Source organism: Embiotoca jacksoni, unplaced genomic scaffold, assembly GCF_022577435.1.
Source record: "Embiotoca jacksoni isolate LCO1_2020_lvr unplaced genomic scaffold, fEmbJac1.0.p SCAF_20, whole genome shotgun sequence".
In the NCBI taxonomy this organism is placed as follows: Eukaryota; Metazoa; Chordata; class Actinopteri; family Embiotocidae; genus Embiotoca; species Embiotoca jacksoni.
This window is the reverse complement of record NW_027185341.1, coordinates 3,490,345-3,511,108: the sequence shown is the minus strand read 5'-3', so window position 1 is coordinate 3,511,108 and position 20,764 is coordinate 3,490,345. Positions and strand designations below refer to the sequence as shown.

General features: G+C 40.0%; 3 protein-coding genes across 4 annotated transcripts; 2 read left to right on the top strand and 1 right to left on the bottom strand.

The window, feature by feature from the left end:
* Positions 1–391: 391 nt before the first annotated feature.
* On the top strand, positions 392–6,097 carry mto1 (mitochondrial tRNA translation optimization 1). Its single transcript, XM_069155619.1, has 13 exons — positions 392–539; positions 1,572–1,774; positions 1,964–2,163; positions 2,262–2,379; positions 2,656–2,954; positions 3,055–3,167; positions 3,247–3,437; positions 3,631–3,761; positions 4,581–4,785; positions 4,958–5,129; positions 5,239–5,348; positions 5,551–5,708; positions 5,831–6,097. The coding sequence occupies exons 2-13, from the start codon at positions 1,585–1,587 to the stop codon at positions 5,999–6,001; spliced, it is 2,058 nt and encodes a 685-aa protein (XP_069011720.1). The 5' UTR covers positions 392–539; positions 1,572–1,584; the 3' UTR covers positions 6,002–6,097.
* LOC138201991 (tectonic-3-like) lies at positions 6,091–10,330 on the bottom strand. 2 transcript variants are annotated; one of them, XM_069155624.1, is made up of 14 exons: positions 9,877–10,330; positions 9,582–9,696; positions 9,402–9,499; positions 9,185–9,300; positions 8,949–9,057; positions 8,556–8,668; positions 8,417–8,455; positions 7,906–7,980; positions 7,686–7,805; positions 7,502–7,597; positions 7,307–7,407; positions 7,006–7,156; positions 6,608–6,742; positions 6,091–6,494 (listed from the first exon to the last, which is right to left on the bottom strand). In XM_069155624.1, exons 1-14 carry the CDS (start codon positions 10,178–10,180, stop codon positions 6,249–6,251), a joined length of 1,818 nt encoding a protein of 605 aa, XP_069011725.1. In that variant the 5' UTR covers positions 10,181–10,330; the 3' UTR covers positions 6,091–6,248. The 2 variants fall into 2 exon arrangements, with proteins under 2 accessions (XP_069011725.1, XP_069011726.1); XM_069155625.1 differs by having other exon boundaries at positions 9,185–9,297.
* Positions 10,331–14,732: 4,402 nt separating this feature from the next.
* Positions 14,733–20,760, top strand: sult1st6 (sulfotransferase family 1, cytosolic sulfotransferase 6). Its single transcript, XM_069155641.1, has 7 exons — positions 14,733–15,592; positions 16,532–16,660; positions 18,085–18,182; positions 18,375–18,501; positions 18,872–18,966; positions 19,556–19,736; positions 20,408–20,760. Exons 1-7 carry the CDS (start codon positions 15,406–15,408, stop codon positions 20,518–20,520), a joined length of 930 nt encoding a protein of 309 aa, XP_069011742.1. The 5' UTR covers positions 14,733–15,405; the 3' UTR covers positions 20,521–20,760.
* Positions 20,761–20,764: the final 4 nt, after the last annotated feature.

Below are 20,764 nucleotides of genomic sequence, written 5' to 3'. Positions count from 1 at the left end.
CTAACTGGAAACCGGCTGGAGGGTGGAGGAGGAGGAGGAGGAGGGGTGGAGGAGGAAGGAGGTGGGGGGGGGGAGGCGTCGACGTGCGCGTGCGCATTTGACCTACTAGTGAGCGCGCGTACGTGGAATAACGTGCGCAAATGAATCGATTACTTAAATCGATACGGATGCTCTGATATAAACACTTTTCACTTGCACACGTGGCAGGCGGCCCTCGAAACATCTTGTTTGTTTACAAACTACCGCTCCACTATTTTCCTTTCTGCGTTGCTTGTTACTTGCTTTTATTTGTCTCTCTTAAATGTACGGGTGACTTTTGAGGAGAGACATTAGTTTTAGGCAAACCCGACTTTCACTGGTGCGTCTGTACTCCGGGTATTACGGCTTTGAGCTGCAGACAAAGCATGGCAGCCTCCGTGGAGAGCGTTTGTGTTACATAGCAGGAGTCGAGTCATTTTTTTTTTTCCCGAGGATCTTTATCTTTCTGTGAATCCAGTAACCTGAAACTCAAACAACAAACTTCCTCTGCAAACGAACTTGTAAGTACCTTTTTATACTTGAGGCAGTTAAAATGCAGCGGATTTAGACATCTGTACACTCGCGTAATGCGAGACCGTGAAATACAGTTTCCATCTGATGAATAATAAAAGGAAGCGACTGTACATAAGTTATCTTATATTTGAAACACGTGATCTTTATAGATCTGGTTAATCATCGCTCAGGAAGAATGAGTAAAATACAGTGTGACCCAAAGCTATACAAGTGGATGATAACCAATCTTATTTATTATAATCACCCAACAAAAATGTCTTTGATCTCTGTCCTTAGTTCAGAACCGTGAATGTTATCAGTTCACATTCCTGTCGATTGAAGTGGATTTCAGTAGTTTTTATAGATAAAGAAATGAAGAACATGAAAATATAATTTGCAGGAAGTAATGCAGCTGTTTTGTACATGAAAGGGACAATTTAGAAATGAACTCACAAGATGCTTATTTTATTTATTTTTTTTAAATGTATTACATCAAAATTCCCATTTCTGGCACAAGCCTACATTTCTGATACTGCAAGAAATCAACATGCCTCCTAACCCCTCATATTCAGTTTGTAAAGGAGGTTTCCAGTTAAAATTGAAAGTAGAGTTAACCCTTAAGACATTAACCAGGTTATTTTTTTTCACTTTTTAGACCTACAGAAAACATTTTTTCACACTATTACTCTATGTAATAATTAAACTGAACTTCATTGAAGTGCCTCTTTAAATTTTTAAGTTCTTCATATGTGGCCGTTAAGTCTTGGAGCAACGTGGGAACATACATCTCTTGACATTACTTGGCCACTTTAATGGGGTACATTATCAGTATATAATAGTAGCTATATAAAATGCAAAATTAATTTAAAACAAATGTTTACTGTTACAGACCAGGAACCATTTTAGTAGGTACTGATACTGATAATGGAAGAGTTTTATTATTCTATTGTGGTGTCAAACTGTACATAACTAGTTCATTCTTTATTTTTCCAGCAAATAAATCTTTGTATACAAACCTCTGACCACTTTTATTTCGACAGGTGTGCATCTCACATGTTGACAAAGAAGCTCCCCCGCCTGCAGAGTTTCCTGTTGCCGGTTTCCAGACATGTCGGTCATCTTGCCAGACAGCAATACGATGTCATCGTGGTGGGCGGGGGTCACGCAGGGACCGAGGCGGCGGCAGCAGCAGCCAGAGTGGGAGCTGAAACACTGCTGGTCACGCAGAAAATACACACAGTTGGTGAGTTAAAGAGCTTTGTTAAAGGGACACGTCACTCAAACCAAACAAGATATTTTCTTCTTAGTGTATTCCATCTATTCTGATAGTTTTGTGCTTTTCTTTTTTAGACGAGGTTTGGAGATATTGACGTGAACAATGTGACCGAGAGGTTTTAACACTGATTCGGCTTCTCTTTTAACATTCTCCCAGGCGCACTGTCCTGTAACCCGTCCCTGGGAGGAGTAGGGAAGGGCCATCTTGTGAAGGAAATAGATGCTCTGGATGGGCTGTGTGGTCGAGCCGGGGACTGGGCCGGGATTCATTTCTCCATCCTGAATCGCAGAAAAGGGCCCGCTGTGTGGGGTCCAAGAGCCCAGCTGGACCGTCAGCGCTACCGAGAATTCATTCAGGTACCACATACAGTACACACATGCAACAAAGGTTCGGGTATGGAGGAGTTTTTGTCTGTGATTAAATTAAAAGGGCTGTTGGTTGTTTTTTCGTTCAGTCTGAGCTGCTGTCCACTCCGAGGCTGACGGTGTTGGAGGGCTCGGTGGAGGAGCTGCTGGTAACAGAACCAAACCCAGAAGAGCCTGGTCGCCACAGAGTTACTGGGATACATTTGGGTAGGCAGCGAGTGACAACTATCTGTAAAAGTTTAGGGCTTAAGTGAAATTTTACACCCAACCAGTGCTTTTAAATCATGAATAGTGTGTCTTTTTTTTGTGTTTATATTGTCATCAGGAAATGTTATTTCTGTTTGACCATTTTTGTCAGTTTTGTATTCAAATCCAGGTGTGATTTGTCAAATAAATGAACTTCAAGAATTTTCACATTGATAATTACAGAAAAAGTAGTTTGTAAATCTGTTTACGATGCTTTCGCACTTCTTTTAACATCAGCAAATGACAGCCACCCGATCTCAGCCAGCTCGGTGGTTCTTACTACCGGTACCTTCTTGTCTGGCTCCCTCTTCATGGGCCAAACCACGTCCCCCGGGGGTCGGATCGGAGATGCTCCATCGAGTGCCGGGATGTCCCACACGCTGAGGGAGAGGCTGGGGCTGAGGATCGGTAGGCTGAGGACTGGTACCCCTCCCAGGATTGTGAAGGATTCAGTAGACCTTTCCTTGGCTCAGCTTCACCCACCTGACAGTCATCCGATGCCGTTCAGCTTCCTCAATGCACACACACGCTGCAAGGTAAAGTTTATATGAAGTACTTAAAAAAAAAAAAAATTCTAACCAGTCTCCTTTTCAGTGAATGAACGCTTTATTTCTTTTAAAACTAAACACTTTTCAGCCTGAAGAGCAGCTGCCTTGCTACCTGATCTATACCACTCCTGGTGTAGAGAAAGTGGTGAGGGAGAGTCTTCATCTCAACTGTCACATAGAGGAAGACACCAAAGGACCCAGGTACACACACATACATGCATATATTACATAAGATGCTAGACTTTGTAGTCAGTGTTCTAAAACTCACTGTCACTCACAGATACTGTCCCTCCATTGAGTCGCGAGTGCTTCGCTTTCCAGGCCGGAAGCACCAGGTGTGGCTGGAGCCTGAGGGCGTGACCTCCGACCTTTTGTACCCACAGGGTCTCTCCATGACCATGCCACCCGACGTGCAGCTCCGCCTCATCAGAGAAATCCCCGCCCTGCACAGAGCTGAGATCCACACACCGGGTACACTGCCCGGATCCTGTTTAATAAGCATTAGAAAAAGTGAACTACAGTACATCTAAAATCAAAGAATAAAAAGCACTTACAGTTCAATCAATCAGAGAAGTACAGTGTATTGAAAGTCCCTGCCTCTCTCCAGGTAATAGATCTGATATTCAGATGTCTCTTTTTTTCTTTTTTTTTTCTGGGTTTCCAGGTTATGGTGTGCAGTACGACTTCGTATGTCCCACTCAGCTGAGCCCTGCATTGCAGGTGAAAAGTACTCAAGGTCTGTTTCTGGCCGGTCAGATCAATGGAACAACGGGGTACGAGGAGGCTGCTGCACAGGTAGGCACTTAAAAAAAAATTTAAAAAAAATCTCTGCTTGTACCATTATTGTGTGTCATAAAACACCATCTGTAAAGCCCTTCCCAACTCTGTCACATAGATATTCACACACAGCTGCAAGCACAGACCATCTCACTTTACAGCATAGCTCTAATTCGCTGCCAGTTTCTACGATTTGTTCAGCAGTACAGTTATGTTTGGTGTTGTGTTCACTGACCGCTATTTCCTAAGGTTGGAGAAACAATCGACTAATTAGAGCTTCGACAGGATTAACAATATTATGGGGACACAGTTTATGTTACTGTAAGAATGAAGTGAAACGAAAGGCCAGTTCAGAGTGTTATCAGGATCAACAGGTGATATTTTCTGCACTGCTTATTGTCTTTCTTCCAGTATTTGTGCTTCTGCCTCACGTAATGTGCTCCTCAAGTAAAGTGTCACAATAGTCACAGTTATTTTATTCTAACCCTGCACTGTAACTGGACAAATTATAAATACAGCATTTATAATTATAGACTTTACCACCTTGTCATAAAAACGTATGGTGCACAGAGAGACTGTATTTTCAAAGAATTAAGGGAATAAAAAGCTTGTCGTCTTATGGGTATAACTGTGAGCTGAACCTTTTATGTGCGGAAGGCAGGACTCTTCTTTCTTCTGCCAAACGTTTGGGATCTAGTTTGTGTACTAATTAGGAACCCTGGTCCATAAGTGTGAGAGAACATGGCAGCACCACAGTGGTACCACATCTTTTCTTATGTGTGAACTACACGCATCTTCACAGAACACATTGAAACTATTGGTAAAACTCTTTTTCAGGGCTTGTGGGCGGGGGCGAACGCAGCCCGCTGGGCACTCTTCATGCCTGCGGTGGCATTGTCTCGAACGGAGAGCTATATTGGAGTTCTCATCGACGACCTGGTGAGCCGAGGCGTTACAGAGCCGTACCGCATGTTCACCAGCCGGGCGGAGTTTCGAACCTCTCTCAGGCCGGACAACGCTGACCTCCGCCTCACTCTGAAAGGTAAGAATGAAATACAAAATGATTTCCACTACTGATCTATTGACTGACGGTAAATCCATCTATTGCGGTCATTTTAACCGACACACATCAGAATATAGGACTCACCTCTGGATTCGTAATGGGTCTTCCTTCTTTGAGTGTTTCTCCTCTCATGACCTCCTTCCTCTGTCAGGGTTTAAGGAGGTGGGATGTGTGTCTTCCTTGCGTTACCAGGAGGCTGTAAGAGTGAGAAACAGTCTCCAGGATGCACTTGCAGCTCTTCAGGCTCTCGCTCTGTCCACAGCCATCTGGAGAAAAAAGCTGCCCGGCATCAGTATAAGTGAGACCAAGAACACCATCCTGACGTGAGCATTAAATATATCGGATCACAAGTGTAGAGTACCACGTCTGGACGGTCAGGATGCAGTTAAAGGGAGATTTCTGATTAATGTTTGGTCCTAACTTCTTTTTTAGTGGCATGGATCTGCTACAGTACAAAGACGTGTCCTTTGAAATGATGGCATCCGTCTTCCCAGAGTGCCTTTCAAAATACATGGAGTTCTCACGAAGACTCAAGATCGAGGGTAAAACTGGCATTTTGAGACAAAAGGGAATAGAAACCTTGGCATTTGGAGCTGTAGGAATTAAAACGTGAAAAATGGACATAAATGTAGTACTCAACAGTTATTCTTCGGCACTGCTTCCAAATGTTAATTTTAGTATTCAAACTACCATAAAATAGTTCATTATGTCTCAATAAAAAATTTTCTCCTGTCTGTCTCGTAGCTGTGTACAAGCCTCACTGTGACCTAAACAAGAAAGAGATTGAGAGAATTCAGAGGGAGGAGAACATGTCTCTGTCACCGGACATCGACTATTTATCTCTGCCGGTGTCGCTGTCTCGAGAAGTCAGAGAGATTCTGGACCGAGTTCGACCGAGCACAGTGAGTCTGCACGTTCAGAGTACAGTGTATTTACTCAACATGTCTGTCTGTCTGAAAACAGTGTTGATTTTGTCGAGTTGAATCTAATCAATATGCAATAAATCCTCTGCTCCATCACCCAGCTGGGTGCTGCTACTCGTCTGGAAGGTGTAACTCCTGCTGCAGTAGTCAATCTCTTCAACTACGTGCGCTTCACGGGGAGGAAGGAGAGAAAAACGCACGGAAACCAAGTGGACCAAAAGGAGGAGATAGAAGAGGAGCTGTGTGCGAGAAATGCATCTTTACCTCAGTGATCCAATGACTCATAAACTGTCCTGTAAAAATGTATCTATTTATGTAAAGTAAAGCAAAACAATAAAAGATATTTTGTCACTATATTTTTTTCACTCTGCAATTAAAATGGATGAGTTTTTATTGAAAACAAGTTAAAACAAAAATTAAAATAAAACATCAATACATTCATTTCAGATCATTCGTACAAAACCTTTCTTCATATTAAGAAGCTTCAAGTCCCACACTGCTCCGCTGTTACCTATCCGGCTACGTAGTGAAGAATTCTAATCCTGTTAGTAACGTGACTGTGAACAGCATTAAACTCCATGTGACCTTCTCAGTGTGACTGCGGTTAATAACCACGTGGCCATCCAGCTCAGCGGCGCCTCTCGTGAAGAAGCCGAACGGAAACTTCCAGTGAGGCTGAGGTGAACCCCTGGGGGGTTCTGGGTAAACTGTAGTGTCAGCGAATGTGACTTTGGTGGTCAGAGCGACAGGGGACGACATTGGACACTGGAAAAAAAAAAGGCAGGAGGAGAGAATGTGGACACTGTTGTGGTGATAAAACAATAAGAGGAAAAGTCTAAAGTTGTGTTCAGAATCAGAGAGCATGTGTACAAATGTACCTTAAACTTTTGACAGTGGAAAAGGTATTTGGCCCCCAGGATGTAGTTCTGGGGGAGGTCAATGAGACCCTGGCGAGCCCACAGCACTTGGATGGAGAGAGAGTGTGGAAGGACGCAGCCTGACTCACATGTTTCCTGATAGAAGAAAATAAATGCATGAATGGTCGGCACAGTGTGCAGACTTAAATTCATCAATTTGAATACAATCACATCTATAACAGCCAACATAGTCTGGGTTTTACTGAAGAGCAGAAAACAGTTGTAATAACCACTTTTATTTAAGTATAAGGGTCTTCAAGTGCTGTTGTACACATGCACACTGCAGTCGTTGTGTCAAAAATAACTCACAAATGATTGAACTTTCTTTATCAAATACTTTAGATTCCTATTTCTGGTACCTGCAGGCTGACTGGACACCCCTGGGTGATGACTCTCGTCCAGTTCGGTTGGGAGCCTGAGTTCATGGCGATTACATCGGGAGTATCCTGAGTATCCTGCAAGATCCTATAAATCTGTGAACGCAGGTCTGAACAGTTTCTGGCTGGGGAACTATGCAGCACATGGAGAGAAAAAGAAGTGAAAGAGGATTGTGTGAGAGGGAATATAACTCATGTTCATCTAGGACTGATTTTCAACACTTTGCACCACTCCTCCTCATGTAAGATAGTTAAAACTAGAAACAAAATAGCGCAGGCTCACCTGAATGTGCAGCCAGTGACGGTGTTGTGTGCGAAGAGGATGGGTGCTCCGCTGAGGTCGGAGGAGCACTCCCCGCCTTGTGACACCCCCTGTGATGTCAGCTGACTCGCAGTCAAGGGACCACGACGCATAAAAGATTTCCAGATTAAATATAACATCCTAAGAAAGAGTGCACACACTTGTTGGTGAGGATACAGGCTTCACTTCTCCTTTAGAGCGACCAATGACAGGAAATCCCGCTGTCAGTCCGACTGCAGGGATTGGTCCTGGTGTGGGGCTCGGTGTGGCCAGCTGAAGGAAACGGATGACATTCATCTTAACGTTTGCATTCATAGGAAATGTAGTGTTTGGGACAAAATCTTTGGCTTTAACAATCTACCTGGAAATATACAGAGTGTGTCTGCAGCAACATCTGATTCGGATCCACATCTGCCAAGACCACATTAACTGTTGCATATGTGAGTTCACCTCTGCCTGTGTAACCAATAACAAACTCAACCTGCAGGAGAGTCAGGAAATACTGAGTTGAGTTTCATGTTTCATTAAATACTGCATGTGATTTAAGATTTAAGACACATGCTGAATGTGAGGTCATTCACCTTTTCTACTGCATTAATACAGGAGTTGTTTTGTTGGCTTGGTGCAGGCCAGTCAAACAGCGGAGTAACTGGGACCTGAAACCAGAGTTAGTGAAGTATTATACATTGCAAGACACAAGGCATGTCATTGGATATCTATCTTTAAATGCACATGATTTACCTCTACTTCTTTTTAAAATCTACAATCAGAAAATTAGCATTAATAAACAAGAGGCCAAACTGACAACATTTAACAAATACATTTATTTATTATGCTGCAGAAATATTTTTTTTTGTACAAATACATTATAAGAGATGTTATTTCCTTCTAAGACCTTTAAGCAGGCTTTATAAGCACTTATGTACCATGACATGTAGGAGTAACCCCAAATATTAGTGTCAGCAGTTGATTTGTAGGGTGATTGTTAAACTCAGCTGGTACAGATGCAAATGACGTGCAAAATGACGTGCAAAATGAGAAGTGTTTCTAACTGTGACGTGAACGGAGCTGCCTTTACAATCACTGACTTACCAGAAAATCTGACACTGGTACTATCTCAGCAACTGGAATCTGCAACAACAACAAAAAGTCAACGTTAGCCAACCTGCTGTGAGATTCTAATCAGTAATTATTTACTTAAAAGGATTTCATGTACGTGGGATTGCTTGACCTTAATCAGACTCAGGTCGGAGAAGTAGGCGCGGGCGTTGAGATTTGGATCTGTGGTGCATAACTGAGGAGTCACCATACGGGTACAAGAAAGAGACACTGACCTCAAGAACTCTACAAGCAGAGGAATACAGAAGGAGCTTTAAAAAGACTTATATTGGTTAATAAGACATACAGGAACAATGCAGCGTTTATACATATAAACACATTAGTCTTTACGTACTGCCTGTTTATGCAGACAATATATATTTAAGAAATATATAAGAAAAGTTTATATTCTGACAGGAGCAAGTTCCTAAAACAAAACTATACCCGGATGGCAGGTCTGCAGTTGCGGAACATTTGTTACACTCTGACAGTCTGGAGTTTGACGTTTTATGTGGTGTAAACTTACTTGCAGGGTTGCGGTTGATACAAAAAGCAGCAGCAGCCCCTGGAGACGGCTGACGAAGGAGACCCCGCACAGAGGAGTTGGACAAATATGTCTGGATGACATCATCGACCTACAAAAAATTAGTCTTGAGTGAATTTCCTGTATTAAAAATACACTCCCCTATCTCAAAGTTCATTATTTATTTTGTAATTAATTTAGATACAACACTGTGAGCAGACATTTTTAAGCACTTTTACCCTGTAAAAATCTCTGCTGTGGGTGATGCTTGTGTGTCCTGGTGGTGAGAATTGGTAGGAGTCCCCTAAAGCTGGATACTGAGTTTGAGCTGGGAGAGACTGGGGCTCATTGTCTGCTGGGAGGTTAAACATGCACAGTTTTAACAGTAGTAGTATTGATCTCAATAATACTCGTTTTTTTTTTAAATTTAAATATATTCTTATTATATCTATCTACCTTCAGGTCGAACACAGAACAAGGAGTCAGTCACAGTGACAAGAGATGAATCCACGTTGGCTCTGAACATTAACCATTTCTCAATGCAAACTCCTGATCTGTAAAATGAAAAGGTTCAAGCTCTTTTCAATGCTTGAAATGTGCCGTTAATGTTCTTTAGCCGAAAACTAGAAGACTTACATGACTTTCTGTGGACATCCGCTGAAGATTGTACTCGAGTTAACAACACCGCAATCAACTGTGTCACAACAGCAGCCAATGTCACAAAAGTCAGGGGTTAAATCACAAAGACAACCTGTAAACAACAGAAGAGACTCACGTTAGTCCAGACTAGATTCAATGGACTCGTTATGAGGACAGTGGCCACACTGTCTGATTTTAAATCTTACTTTATATTAGTGATGGTTATTTTAAATAGTCTCAGACTGCTGCAGAATGGAGACAAATATGGACATCGAGCTGAAGTGCGAGTTACCCTGTTGAGTGACCTCAGGCTTGACGGTGGTTGCAGCCTCAGTGGCCACGGCGGGCACCTCGGACACAGGCGTCGTGGTTACCGTGGTTACCATGGAGTCCAGAGCGGGCTGTAGAGTGTCCTCCTCAGTGAGACTGACACCTGTCCCTCGTGCCGTCGTCCCGCCTGGAGCTGGGGTGGCTGAGCTAAAAGGCTCCCCATTTGTTGGGGCGGAAGACACCCCCGATTCTGCGACCGCGCGATCCAGACGTCCGCACAAGATGATAAATATCTGAAGGGAACGACACCACCGGCGGGAATTCATTTCGTTGACCGGTACATATGTTGTGCTGAACAGAGAGGTCGAGTTAATTAGCTAGCTAAATAATTAACCTAATAAAATAATAACAAATAATAATCTGTTTTTTTTTTTTTTTTTTATCACTTAAGCAACTCAGAAACGTTTTCCGAAGAGGAATTTAGCGACATGCTAATCAACAATACAACGTCCGAAGAGCAAGCTTCTGGTTACTAAGGAAGTTGTCATCAAGACTTCCGTTTCTAAGATAGTACTACCGTAAAATATGGAAAAGATAAGTAAAACTGTTTTTTTCAATCTACTAAATTAATTACAATCAAACAGCAACGATCCACCCAGAAAGGTAAATATTACAGTTTGAGCAGAAGAACAGCTACAGAAGTGAATCGAACAATCAAAGAAAACAAGACAAAACGAAGGAAAATTAAATTGATTAGATAGATAATTTAACATTCATTTCCATACTAGGCTACTTGAAGACTTTTGAACACAAGCTTATAACTTCCTCATCAAATCTAGGTGAAGTTTTGAATTTTATTGCATTATAATAAGTAGGGAAGGAAAATAATTTTGTAAAACATTTAAACAATTCCAATACCATAATGTATTTTTTTTCCATTTATACTCAGTGTTTCCGTGTTTGTAATTTGTAACAGTTGTAACACAGATATTGACCCACTAATACACTTTCTCTCAACAAAAGTAGCCTACTTCTTTTCCCCTGATAGGATAACTTGCGGGACTCCTGCAATGTAAAATCTTAAACACTCAGTGACAGAAACCTGACCAACCGATTGAGATGCATCGGTATCATCAGTAAGATAGCTGGCAGTTGCATACAGGAGTTCACCTCTGCCTGTGTCTCATCTGACAAACTCCAAACAGAAGAGCTGACTTTTATGCGTCATCATCTTCTTCTCTGCTCCTGTACAGGAGTTGTTTGGTTGGCCTGGTGCCAGCCAGTGAGACAGTGGAGTAACTGGGATCTAAAGTTAGAGTGAATTTGATCTAACCTGAAGTAATATGGAGGCGAACCCCCATCCTCATCTTCAGAGGTGGTCACATCATCCTCCCTATCAGGTGTGTATTTTTTCTGTAAGGCCCATAAAAACACAGCTATAATTTTATCAGGCCAAAATAGCTCAACCAAATGCAGCATAATGGCTGACTGGTGGTAGATCAGTGTGTCTATTACTCTCTCTGTATAAAGTAATGCAGTTTAACATCATCAAGGACGAGCAACAACCCTGTGTGACCTGTTTACAACCTCACTGGTCCCGGCCTTATAAAAAGAAGTCTGTTTCGATCCTTTCAGAATGTACATATCTATTTACCCGGATGTATGTGTTCGGTCTTGTTTTTAAAAAACAGATTTAAGTTATCAAGTTTCACAATATAATGTCAACAACAAGTACCTCTCATCATATTACCTGTTCTCTGTACTGTTGTGTAAATGCTGCCTTTATCTTTTTCCTCCTGATTATGTGTGAAACCGGTCTTGATATGCAAAGCCAAATACAACTCGGAGAGCTATTAATACTGCATGCATTTTAGTCTGAGCCGGAGGCCCTGGGAGAGCTACATTCACAAGTTCATGTGGGGTGGGTGTAGGTAGATGTTAGAAGAATTACTCAGAGGCTTGGTTCAAAATCAAACATATCAGACATGTATTCTTGCAAGAAGGAGCAAATACATCCACCCTCAAAGAGAGGTGTCCAGCAGTGCTTCCAGATCTCCTCCGTAGGGCAGCTTTTATACAGTGTGACAAACAGTTGACAGTCACTCCCATTCCCTTTGTATCTGCTTTCGTATGGTAATACTGAGTTGATTGTAGGTCATAACATAAGGACACAGGGGAGTCGTCAATTAGATGTGGAAAGTAAAACAAAAAAGGAATCACTTGCAAATAAGAGAAAACAGAAGACTTTTCGGAGCCACAATGTAAACAAAAGGAAGAGACAAATCTTTTTTTTCCCCCATCAGTAGATTAAATTACATTTGATCTCAAATCCAAGTAAACATATTTGTGCAAAGCTTCTAACAAGCTGAGAAATTCCCACCAAAGAAAAATAGCTGGTACTGTATTACTCCATTAGCCTCTGGTTTTTTGTTTTGTTTGTTTGTTGTTGTTGTTTTAAGTTTTTGGGGATTTAAACTAATAATGATGCTATGGATAAATAATGATAAGTTGATTTAATCACCTTACTGTTTTTCTTCATGAAATACTTAATGTGACTCAGTGGTCATAACAAGAGTAGCAGCCCCCTCCAAGGCTGCACATTGCATGCAATGCCAGTCAGAAGTGAACAAAATGTTCTTTCACATCTGCACCAGACATTTGCATTTGTATTCATCAGTTTTACTACCAACCATTTATACAGGGAGCCCCACTTCAATCAGGGTGCTGCTGCTTTTTACTAATTTGGACAACTGATCCTGCATTTAATAAACTGCAAAAAGGGACATTTTGGATTTATTGAAAATAAAATCTGCCTTTATATTTCGACTCGCAAACTTTAAAGAAAAATATATTTATCTCTTCAAGTTACTGAAAAATGATTTTACATTTTTGTAGGTTTTCGGAGGGATTGTACAAATATTTAAAGTGATTGAAGATAATGATAATACTTTTTTTTTTTTAAGAGAATAAAGCTGGTAAACATCCTCTGACACATTAAAACCAAATGCAAACATAATCTAAACTAAGCCTATTGCTAATATTTCAATTCTCGAGTCTAACTCAAGACTTTCTTAGACTTGACAAAGCTCCCCCGGAGCCAGAGGAAACATGAGATCATACAACTGTTTTCACAGGCTATGTTGAACTGAAGAATAAGTAAACTGGCCTCTGTGTGAACAGTAAAGGAAATACCCCTTCATTAGTGAGCAAACATAAATGAATTAAACGTGCTATTACCCCTGCTACTGTCAATAAAAACACTTTTACTACCAGTGTGACTAAAGAGAAATCACCACAAGCAGGTTAAAAACCAGTTGTGAAAAATCTAGTGGTCACAGCTTTGACCTCATTACAGCATGTTTCATTTACAGTTTTGTCACATATTTTATGTAATAATCACTGTCAATATGTGGACACTGATCATTTCCTTTTAATTTTATTTTGGCCACATTGAAAACTATGATAGCTGAGCAGAAAAGCAGCATTGAACATTTTACAGTTGAGGTTTACAAACATCTACAGCTGATGTAGTTGTCAGAGGTTTACTGTACACAGGATGAACCGTGTGTTCGAGGTGGATTACTGTGCCTGAGTCTGAGCAGATTATACATCAATGACTGAAAAAATAAAGAGCATAGCCCTGATCTCAACTTTATTCCCTATTACTCTGTGTTTTAATCTTTAATGCTTCCATGCTGTTGTTTTATTAATGAATCTCATTTGACTGCTGTTTCCTTTCCAGAAATACATACCTACTCTGGTGGAGTAGCCAAGAGAAACAGCTGTGGTCGTATCGGAGATCTTCCAGATGTGAACGTGTGGAACGGTACAGATTAAACCTTATCTTAATGAGGTGCTCATCCTACCAAGCTGACTTTCATACCTAGGTTAAGAGCTTTGAATTCTGCATCAAGAGCACTGGTCAATGTTCGCCTGCTTTGGTGACCATGAAAAAAGAATACAAGAAAACAATGATATTACAAAATAGACTGTTGAAAAAAAAAGAACATTTTCATGTAAAAATTTCAAATATGAAATAACAGGAAGTCTGTTATGAAAATAAGAATGAGGGAAAAATATTTTATTGTTTTAATATTTTTTTTTTAAATAGTTTATTAAATCATTACTTCAAAACTAATGGAGAAAAAAAAAAGAAGCATGAATTCAGTAAAGAAAAGTGTTTGTTTCTTGATTTTTATTTTATTCTTATCCTCTGTAATATCAGGCCTGATTACCACTACAGCATTTTACAAAACCTTCAGCATATTGACACACTGTGGACCATCTTCAAATCTAATCTAAAGTAAATGCTGTTAATTTACTTCAATTTAACTCAACTAAAATTCAACTACTATTGTTAACATTGCTTTAAAAACTGCCATGAACATGGTTGCGGACTCCGCCCTTTGTCAGATGTTTCAGGCAACTGCCAAGCTCAGCTTATTTTCAATGACAATATTGTTTCTACAGGCGGCTGGATTTTCGTGTGGAAATCCTGGAATGTAAAGTGTAAACAGCTGTTTCTGGCTGAAAAGACAGTGCTCTGAGCACACATGAATACACATCCAGCTTCCTATGCAGCTTCATGTCTGTATACAAAATGTTTCTTCTTTAGTTTATACAAACTAAAATGAGAATAACAGATCTCCATGAAGCTCTTTTACTGCTAATGCTGTGCATTTTATTGACTTTAAACAGTCATGGGTACAAGGGTGTTTCCGTTGGAGAGTATCAACACACAAGTATTGTTCTCTTTGATAAATGAGAAAGAAAAAAAGTGAAAAAACCGTGTGAAACAATAAGGATTTCAGATATCAGACTAATATTCAATCTATCTCTCATGCACTCTTTGTGAGGAACTATAGTTCACCTCTCTGTGGGTCGTAGGGCTCTTTTAAATCCCTCCCTCATCCTCAAATTACAGGGAAAGCCGTGGAGATAGTATTGTGAGCAAAAGTGGAATTCATACGTAACTGGGAAAGTTACATAAGGGCACTTTAGTGTAGGTCTGCTGGTGCAAGTTTCAGTGATCGCAGACAGTTAGGAACCTGGTACAAGCACTCACAGCCAGCTTACAAAGATAGAAAGAGGGAGAAAAGAAACACATTTTAAAGTGACTGAAGCACTTAGACTTCGGCTGGGACTTCAGAAAGGATTGTTTTTGGGAGAGTCTACGGAGGGATTCTTGCTTTTGGATTCGGATGGTGGAGAAGACTTTTGCTGGAAACCACGAGATATCAGGAAGGAAAGACACCAAAAACATCCTGGTTTGCAGATAACTACACAAGGAAGAGAAAATGACAGAGTGATGAGGATGTATACACAGTGACTGTGGGCCTGACAGTCAGACAGGAAGAAATTGGCAGACAGTTGAAATACATGGTGTTCAAAAACAAATCAGCACTTAATGATTGACAAAGTCAGATGAAAGAGGAGCTGCTGAAGACAGGACCTCAGGAAGAACCACTGCGCAGGCCTTGCTCTGACCATTTTATAGCATTTGAGCCTCTGCTTCTTAATTTCCTCGAGAAAACCTTCAGTAGTGTCAGTCATGTCTGAGGAGGGAGACTTGTCCTACAGCGAGGCCATTCAGAAAGCCAGCACCTCCATCAGTCGCTTCCCTCTCATCCCGGTCAGAGGAGTTCCTCTCATGTGCTACATCGCTGACAACTGGGACTCCGTCTGGGCTTTTCGTCCCGACCCGTCAGACCTCCTCATCGCCACCTACCCAAAAGCAGGTAATCCGACCGTCGCTTCAGAAAGCAGCTTTGGCCATACACAGTAAATCACCGTAATTAGTTTTAGACAGGAATTATCTTTGTATTTTATGTATTGTTATTGAAAAGCTGCCAGTGTTCACACAGTTTGCATCTATAGTGGAAGGTAACTATTTGCATTTTACTTTAGCACTTTACTACACTAATTTATTTGGTTAGTTTACATATAAAGCATGATATAAAACATGATATTCTTATGACACGTTATATGTTGTTATGGATTACATTATTATCCCCTCTTAGGCAAACTACAGAGGTGATTACTGGCATATTATGCAACAGTAATTGTAATCTTTGTACTCCATTATGACGTATGATAGTATAGCACTCGTGATGGACATTCTTTTTGATTATGAGTACCTTTAGTTTCATACTTTTAAGGCACATTTCATCTTTTATCTCCATTGCATGCAGGCCTTTACCTTGTGAAGTATTTTCTCAGTGTGGTATTGCTACTTTTACTTTACTTTAGATCCTGATTGATACAGTGGTAAAGCAAGTATAGCAGGATGTGTTATGTTGTTAAACTGACAAAATAAACAGGAAATAAAGGAGAAATATGAAGAAAAAAAACAGTGACTTTAGACTGATCTTGTTTGATGAAGTGCGAGGGTTATGATTTGGAACTGATGGGCCTGTCCCAGAAAAACAACAAAGAAAGACCAAATTTCCTTCCCCAATGTTGTAATAACATTTTCTTTACTGCTGTGATGTCCAAAAGATGACAAGTTACTGTGGCACCGTCAAAGTGGTCAATGTTAACAAAGGAAAAATGGATATATAATTGTCACAGAGTGGAAAAGATGTCTTTTTAGGAGTTCTTCTCAGTTTGGTGAGATTCATCCCACTAAAAGTATCTTATTCATTTAGTTCAGTGTCTGTGTCTTTTGGGGACATTAGGGACCACATGGACCCAGGAGATAGTGGACCTGCTTCTTCACAATGGAGATGCCGAGGCATGTAAACGAGCCCCCACGCCCGTGCGCAGTCCCTTCCTAGAGATCCACTCCCCGCCCCCCATCCCCTCAGGTGTGTATCTATATGTCAACGGGTTTGCATGTTGTTTACCAATTGTCGGCCCATTTCTTGTCGCTTTCTGTCCAAAACATCAACATATTTTTTTTTTTGCTAAAAACTTACGGTATTTTTTGCCACTCAAACCAAATGCATTTTCCAGCTACATTGGACTGTAGCATGTCAGCACTTACAAATCCAATTCCTAGAGGAATGTTTTCATAACAGCTAATTTCCTTTGTCGTAATCAGGGTTAATGAGCTATTAACCCATAAACATTTCCCTCAGCGCCAAAATGCCCAAAGCGCCAGAGTGATAAGCTCAAACATGTGTAAGACCGGGTTTCTGCTGGCTTTCCCTGTCTTTCTGAGAGTAGATAGTCACTTTGTTTTTCTGCAGTTAGTATCGGTCTGTAAGACCTATTTTATTATTTAAGGAAATGCAATTGTCTGCATTCTCGTTGAATTAGGTGAGGATTAATACCACAGTAACATATGTGGGCTAAATATGTTGCTACTTGCCAGTTAGCTTGATTTAGCTTAGTTCATTTTAGTCTGGTTTAGTTTAGTTTAGTTTAGTTTAGTTTAGTTTAGTTTAGTTTAGCTTTGCGTCAGGAAGACTAAAAACAGGGTAAAGCATCTGGATCAGTTCAAAGGAAACAAAATTTGACAAACATCATCTCTAAAGCTCAATCATTTATTTTGTTTTGTTTTATTTGTACAAAAAGTGTCAAATTAACAAGGTACAATTTATATTGTGTGCCTGATACAGCGGCATGGATACAACCACAGTGAGCTTCAGAGGTGTTGCCAGGAGGAGAGAACAATGTAGCTGCTTCCACTATTTCCAGTCTTTATGCAACAATAACTGACTGTGGTATCATGTTTAATGAACAGATACAAGAGTGGTCACAACCTTCATATAAGAACTAAGACGGCAAATAAGCACATTTTCCAAAATGTCTTTGTAGTCCTTTATCTCAGTTTGTGAACGATCATAAACCAAAACACTGAGCTTAATGGGGCTAAAAAGCTCCGTATATCTGGAGAGCGGGAAAGTGGGTTCATTCTTTTTAAATGTGATACTATGATTTACTTCGCACATGCGTGCAAATAAAAGATAATCTTTGTTTATTAGCCAACATGAGGATAAATATTCTTGGGTCATTGCTAACAACTTTGCAACAGCAAACCCACCGTGCACCAAAAGGTTGAAAGGTATTTTATTTACCAACACTCGTTTTTCCTTGTCTGGACACTTGTTCTAAAGTTTAAAAGTAAAATTCACACCTCAAGTTTTTACCAGACTCTTAAGAAGTTAGATGCTGTCTTAATCTTGTAAGATCAAAATTAATTTTAAGCCAATTGAATGTTTTAAAGCAGATGTAGGATATGGTCTTTTAACTCTTTCATATCCATTTCTCTTAATCAATGTCTCAGGTCTTGATCTTCTCGAGAAAATGGATCCCCCAAGAGTTATCAAGACACATCTTCCTTTTCAGTTGGTGCCTCATGGATTTTGGGAAAACAAATGCAAGGTGAGACTCGATATGATTTAACTGGTTGCAAAAATCCTGCTGTCTATTTTATTACTTCACACGGTACAGTGAACACACGCTAGTGGGTTTTAAAGTTCATGTTACCATGCACATAAATGGTGTAAGAGATTAACAGTTTATTAAATGACCTTGTAAATTCCTTTGTTTTGTGCCTTCTGATCATGTGTCAAGGCGATCTACGTGGCACGCAATGCTAAAGACAACCTGGTGAGCTACTACTACTTTGACCTCATGAATCAGACCCAGCCTGAACCGGGGCCTTTTGAGGGCTACATCCCCAAGTTCATGCGAGGAGAGTGTAAGTAGATTAAAATACATTCCTCTGTGTTTTCTTAACAGGTCTAACTGCGTCACAAACATCTCTTTACCTACTTTAGTTGCCTGGAGGTTTTTGTGAACTTATATAAAATTTAGATATGTAGTGGATGGTAACTTTTGGAATCTATCACGTGCATTTAGCTGAGAAATGTAATGCTTCAGTGGCTGTGATTAGATTAGCAGCACCCTGCACTGCTGAAACTTAATTAAAGTCCACAATAAAAGAAAAACAAGTGCCACGCTGGAGGAGGAGCCAAAATGATTTTTCACAACCCAAAAGTTATTCATTTAAAGTTCATCCATAAACATAAATAGCATGTGAATGATTGAATCCTGCTCTGTTTCTGCAGTGTCATGGGGCTCCTGGTATGATCATGTGAAAGGTTACTGGGAGGAGAGAGAGAAGAAGAACATCCTCTACCTCTTCTACGAGGACATGAAAGAGGTAGTAACAGATGAGCATTACCAAATCATTTTGAACATACATATTCAAAAAACTAATATTGTTCAAAATTAAGGCAAAATATTTTGAACTTGTTCTATTTCCCCAAATGCAATAACAATGAACAAAACAATAAATGTTATAATAACTCAAATGAATTTCTGTGATACTTGCACATTTTGTAAGGCTCATATTGAATGATGAGAACATTTTCATCAGCGTTTTAGAACAATCTTCCCTCATGGCTGTGCTTGAAAAACAAATCACTTCTTTCCAACAAGCAACAAGCCAGACAAAAACAATTTGATTCTGCTTGGAAAATGTTATTAAGGCGGATTTAGATATGAAATATTTCCCCCTCTTTTTGAAGTATTTAAAAACTGGACCACCTTTTCAAAATCCTGAAGACATTAGTTAAAAAAAAATATTAAAGGTACTTGTCTAACTTTTATAAAACTCAATAGTTTCTTTGTTTGCATTGTGTTTTTTTGATCTTATAATATTTCACTTGTTGTTCATGCTGAACTGTTGTGTTCAATTAACAAAAAAACAAAAAACAAAGGTACTCCAACTATCACATTTGTTCCCCCAGAATCCTCGGCGTGAAGTGGAGCGCATCATGAGGTACCTGGACCTGTCGGTCTCTGATGAGGTCATCAACCGAATTGTGGAGCTCACATCCTTTAAGAACATGAAGGATAACCCAATGGCCAACTATTCCTGCATCCCAGCGCCTGTGTTTGATCAGTCCATCTCTCCCTTTATGAGAAAAGGTACATCAGCCAGATTCAGTTTTAAGACATTAATAAGTAAAAACATGCAGTCGAAATAACGAGGGCCCAGTTTTCAAAGTTAGTAGTGCAGTGGGTAAATAAAAAAATCATAATGGACAAAATATGATAATAGAAAGCAGTTAAATCAAACTCTCTGTCAATGGTAATATGTTTCTTAAAGACCAAACTCACTCCTCTGGTGTTGTAACATTGTGTTTACTAATGCACTTCAATAAAATACAATGGCGCCCCCTAGAGGTTCCTGCATTTCTTGCCTTTGCTTCCATTTTTTATGGCCTGAGAGAATTTCAAACTCAATGTAACTAAACTGTTGTTCTGTAACTAATTAGTGTATTGGCAGAAAATGAATCAATAACTATTTACATAATTGCCTCATCTTTTAAATCATTTTTCAAGTCAAAATCATGCAAATTTGCTTCTCAAATGTGAAGACTTGCTCAGTGTTTTTCCATCTTGTAGGATTGATATTTGACCTTTTTATAGTTTTTGACTAATTTCTATTCAAACCAAGACATTTCAAGATGTCAGCTTATGTAACTCGGGACAGACATTTCCAGATTTCTGTCATGGCATAAACCAACCAATTATTCTATTAACAGAGAGTTTTACTAATGTTATTGTATTCTCCTCTGTATTTTTTTCATATACAGGTGAAGTAGGTGATTGGACAAACCATTTCACACCCGAGCAATCAAAGGTGTTTGATGAAGATTATGAAAAGCAAATGAAAGAGGTCAACATACCATTCAGGACCCTCATCTAACGGATTTTGGACTTTCCAACTTTTCCGTTCTGCAAACCAAAGACCGATTAACTAATACTGTGCCACACCCAAACAGCTGAAACACGAGCTACAAAACCAAAAGGACGGATGAATAAAATAATGTTGTTTCACGCACTTTTCATGTCTGGATGTTAAACACTGTGATCACTGCACCTCATGATGTGTCTTTACAGAGGATGTCATCCAAATTTATGTGTAAAGGATCAATAAAAATGTGCTCCAC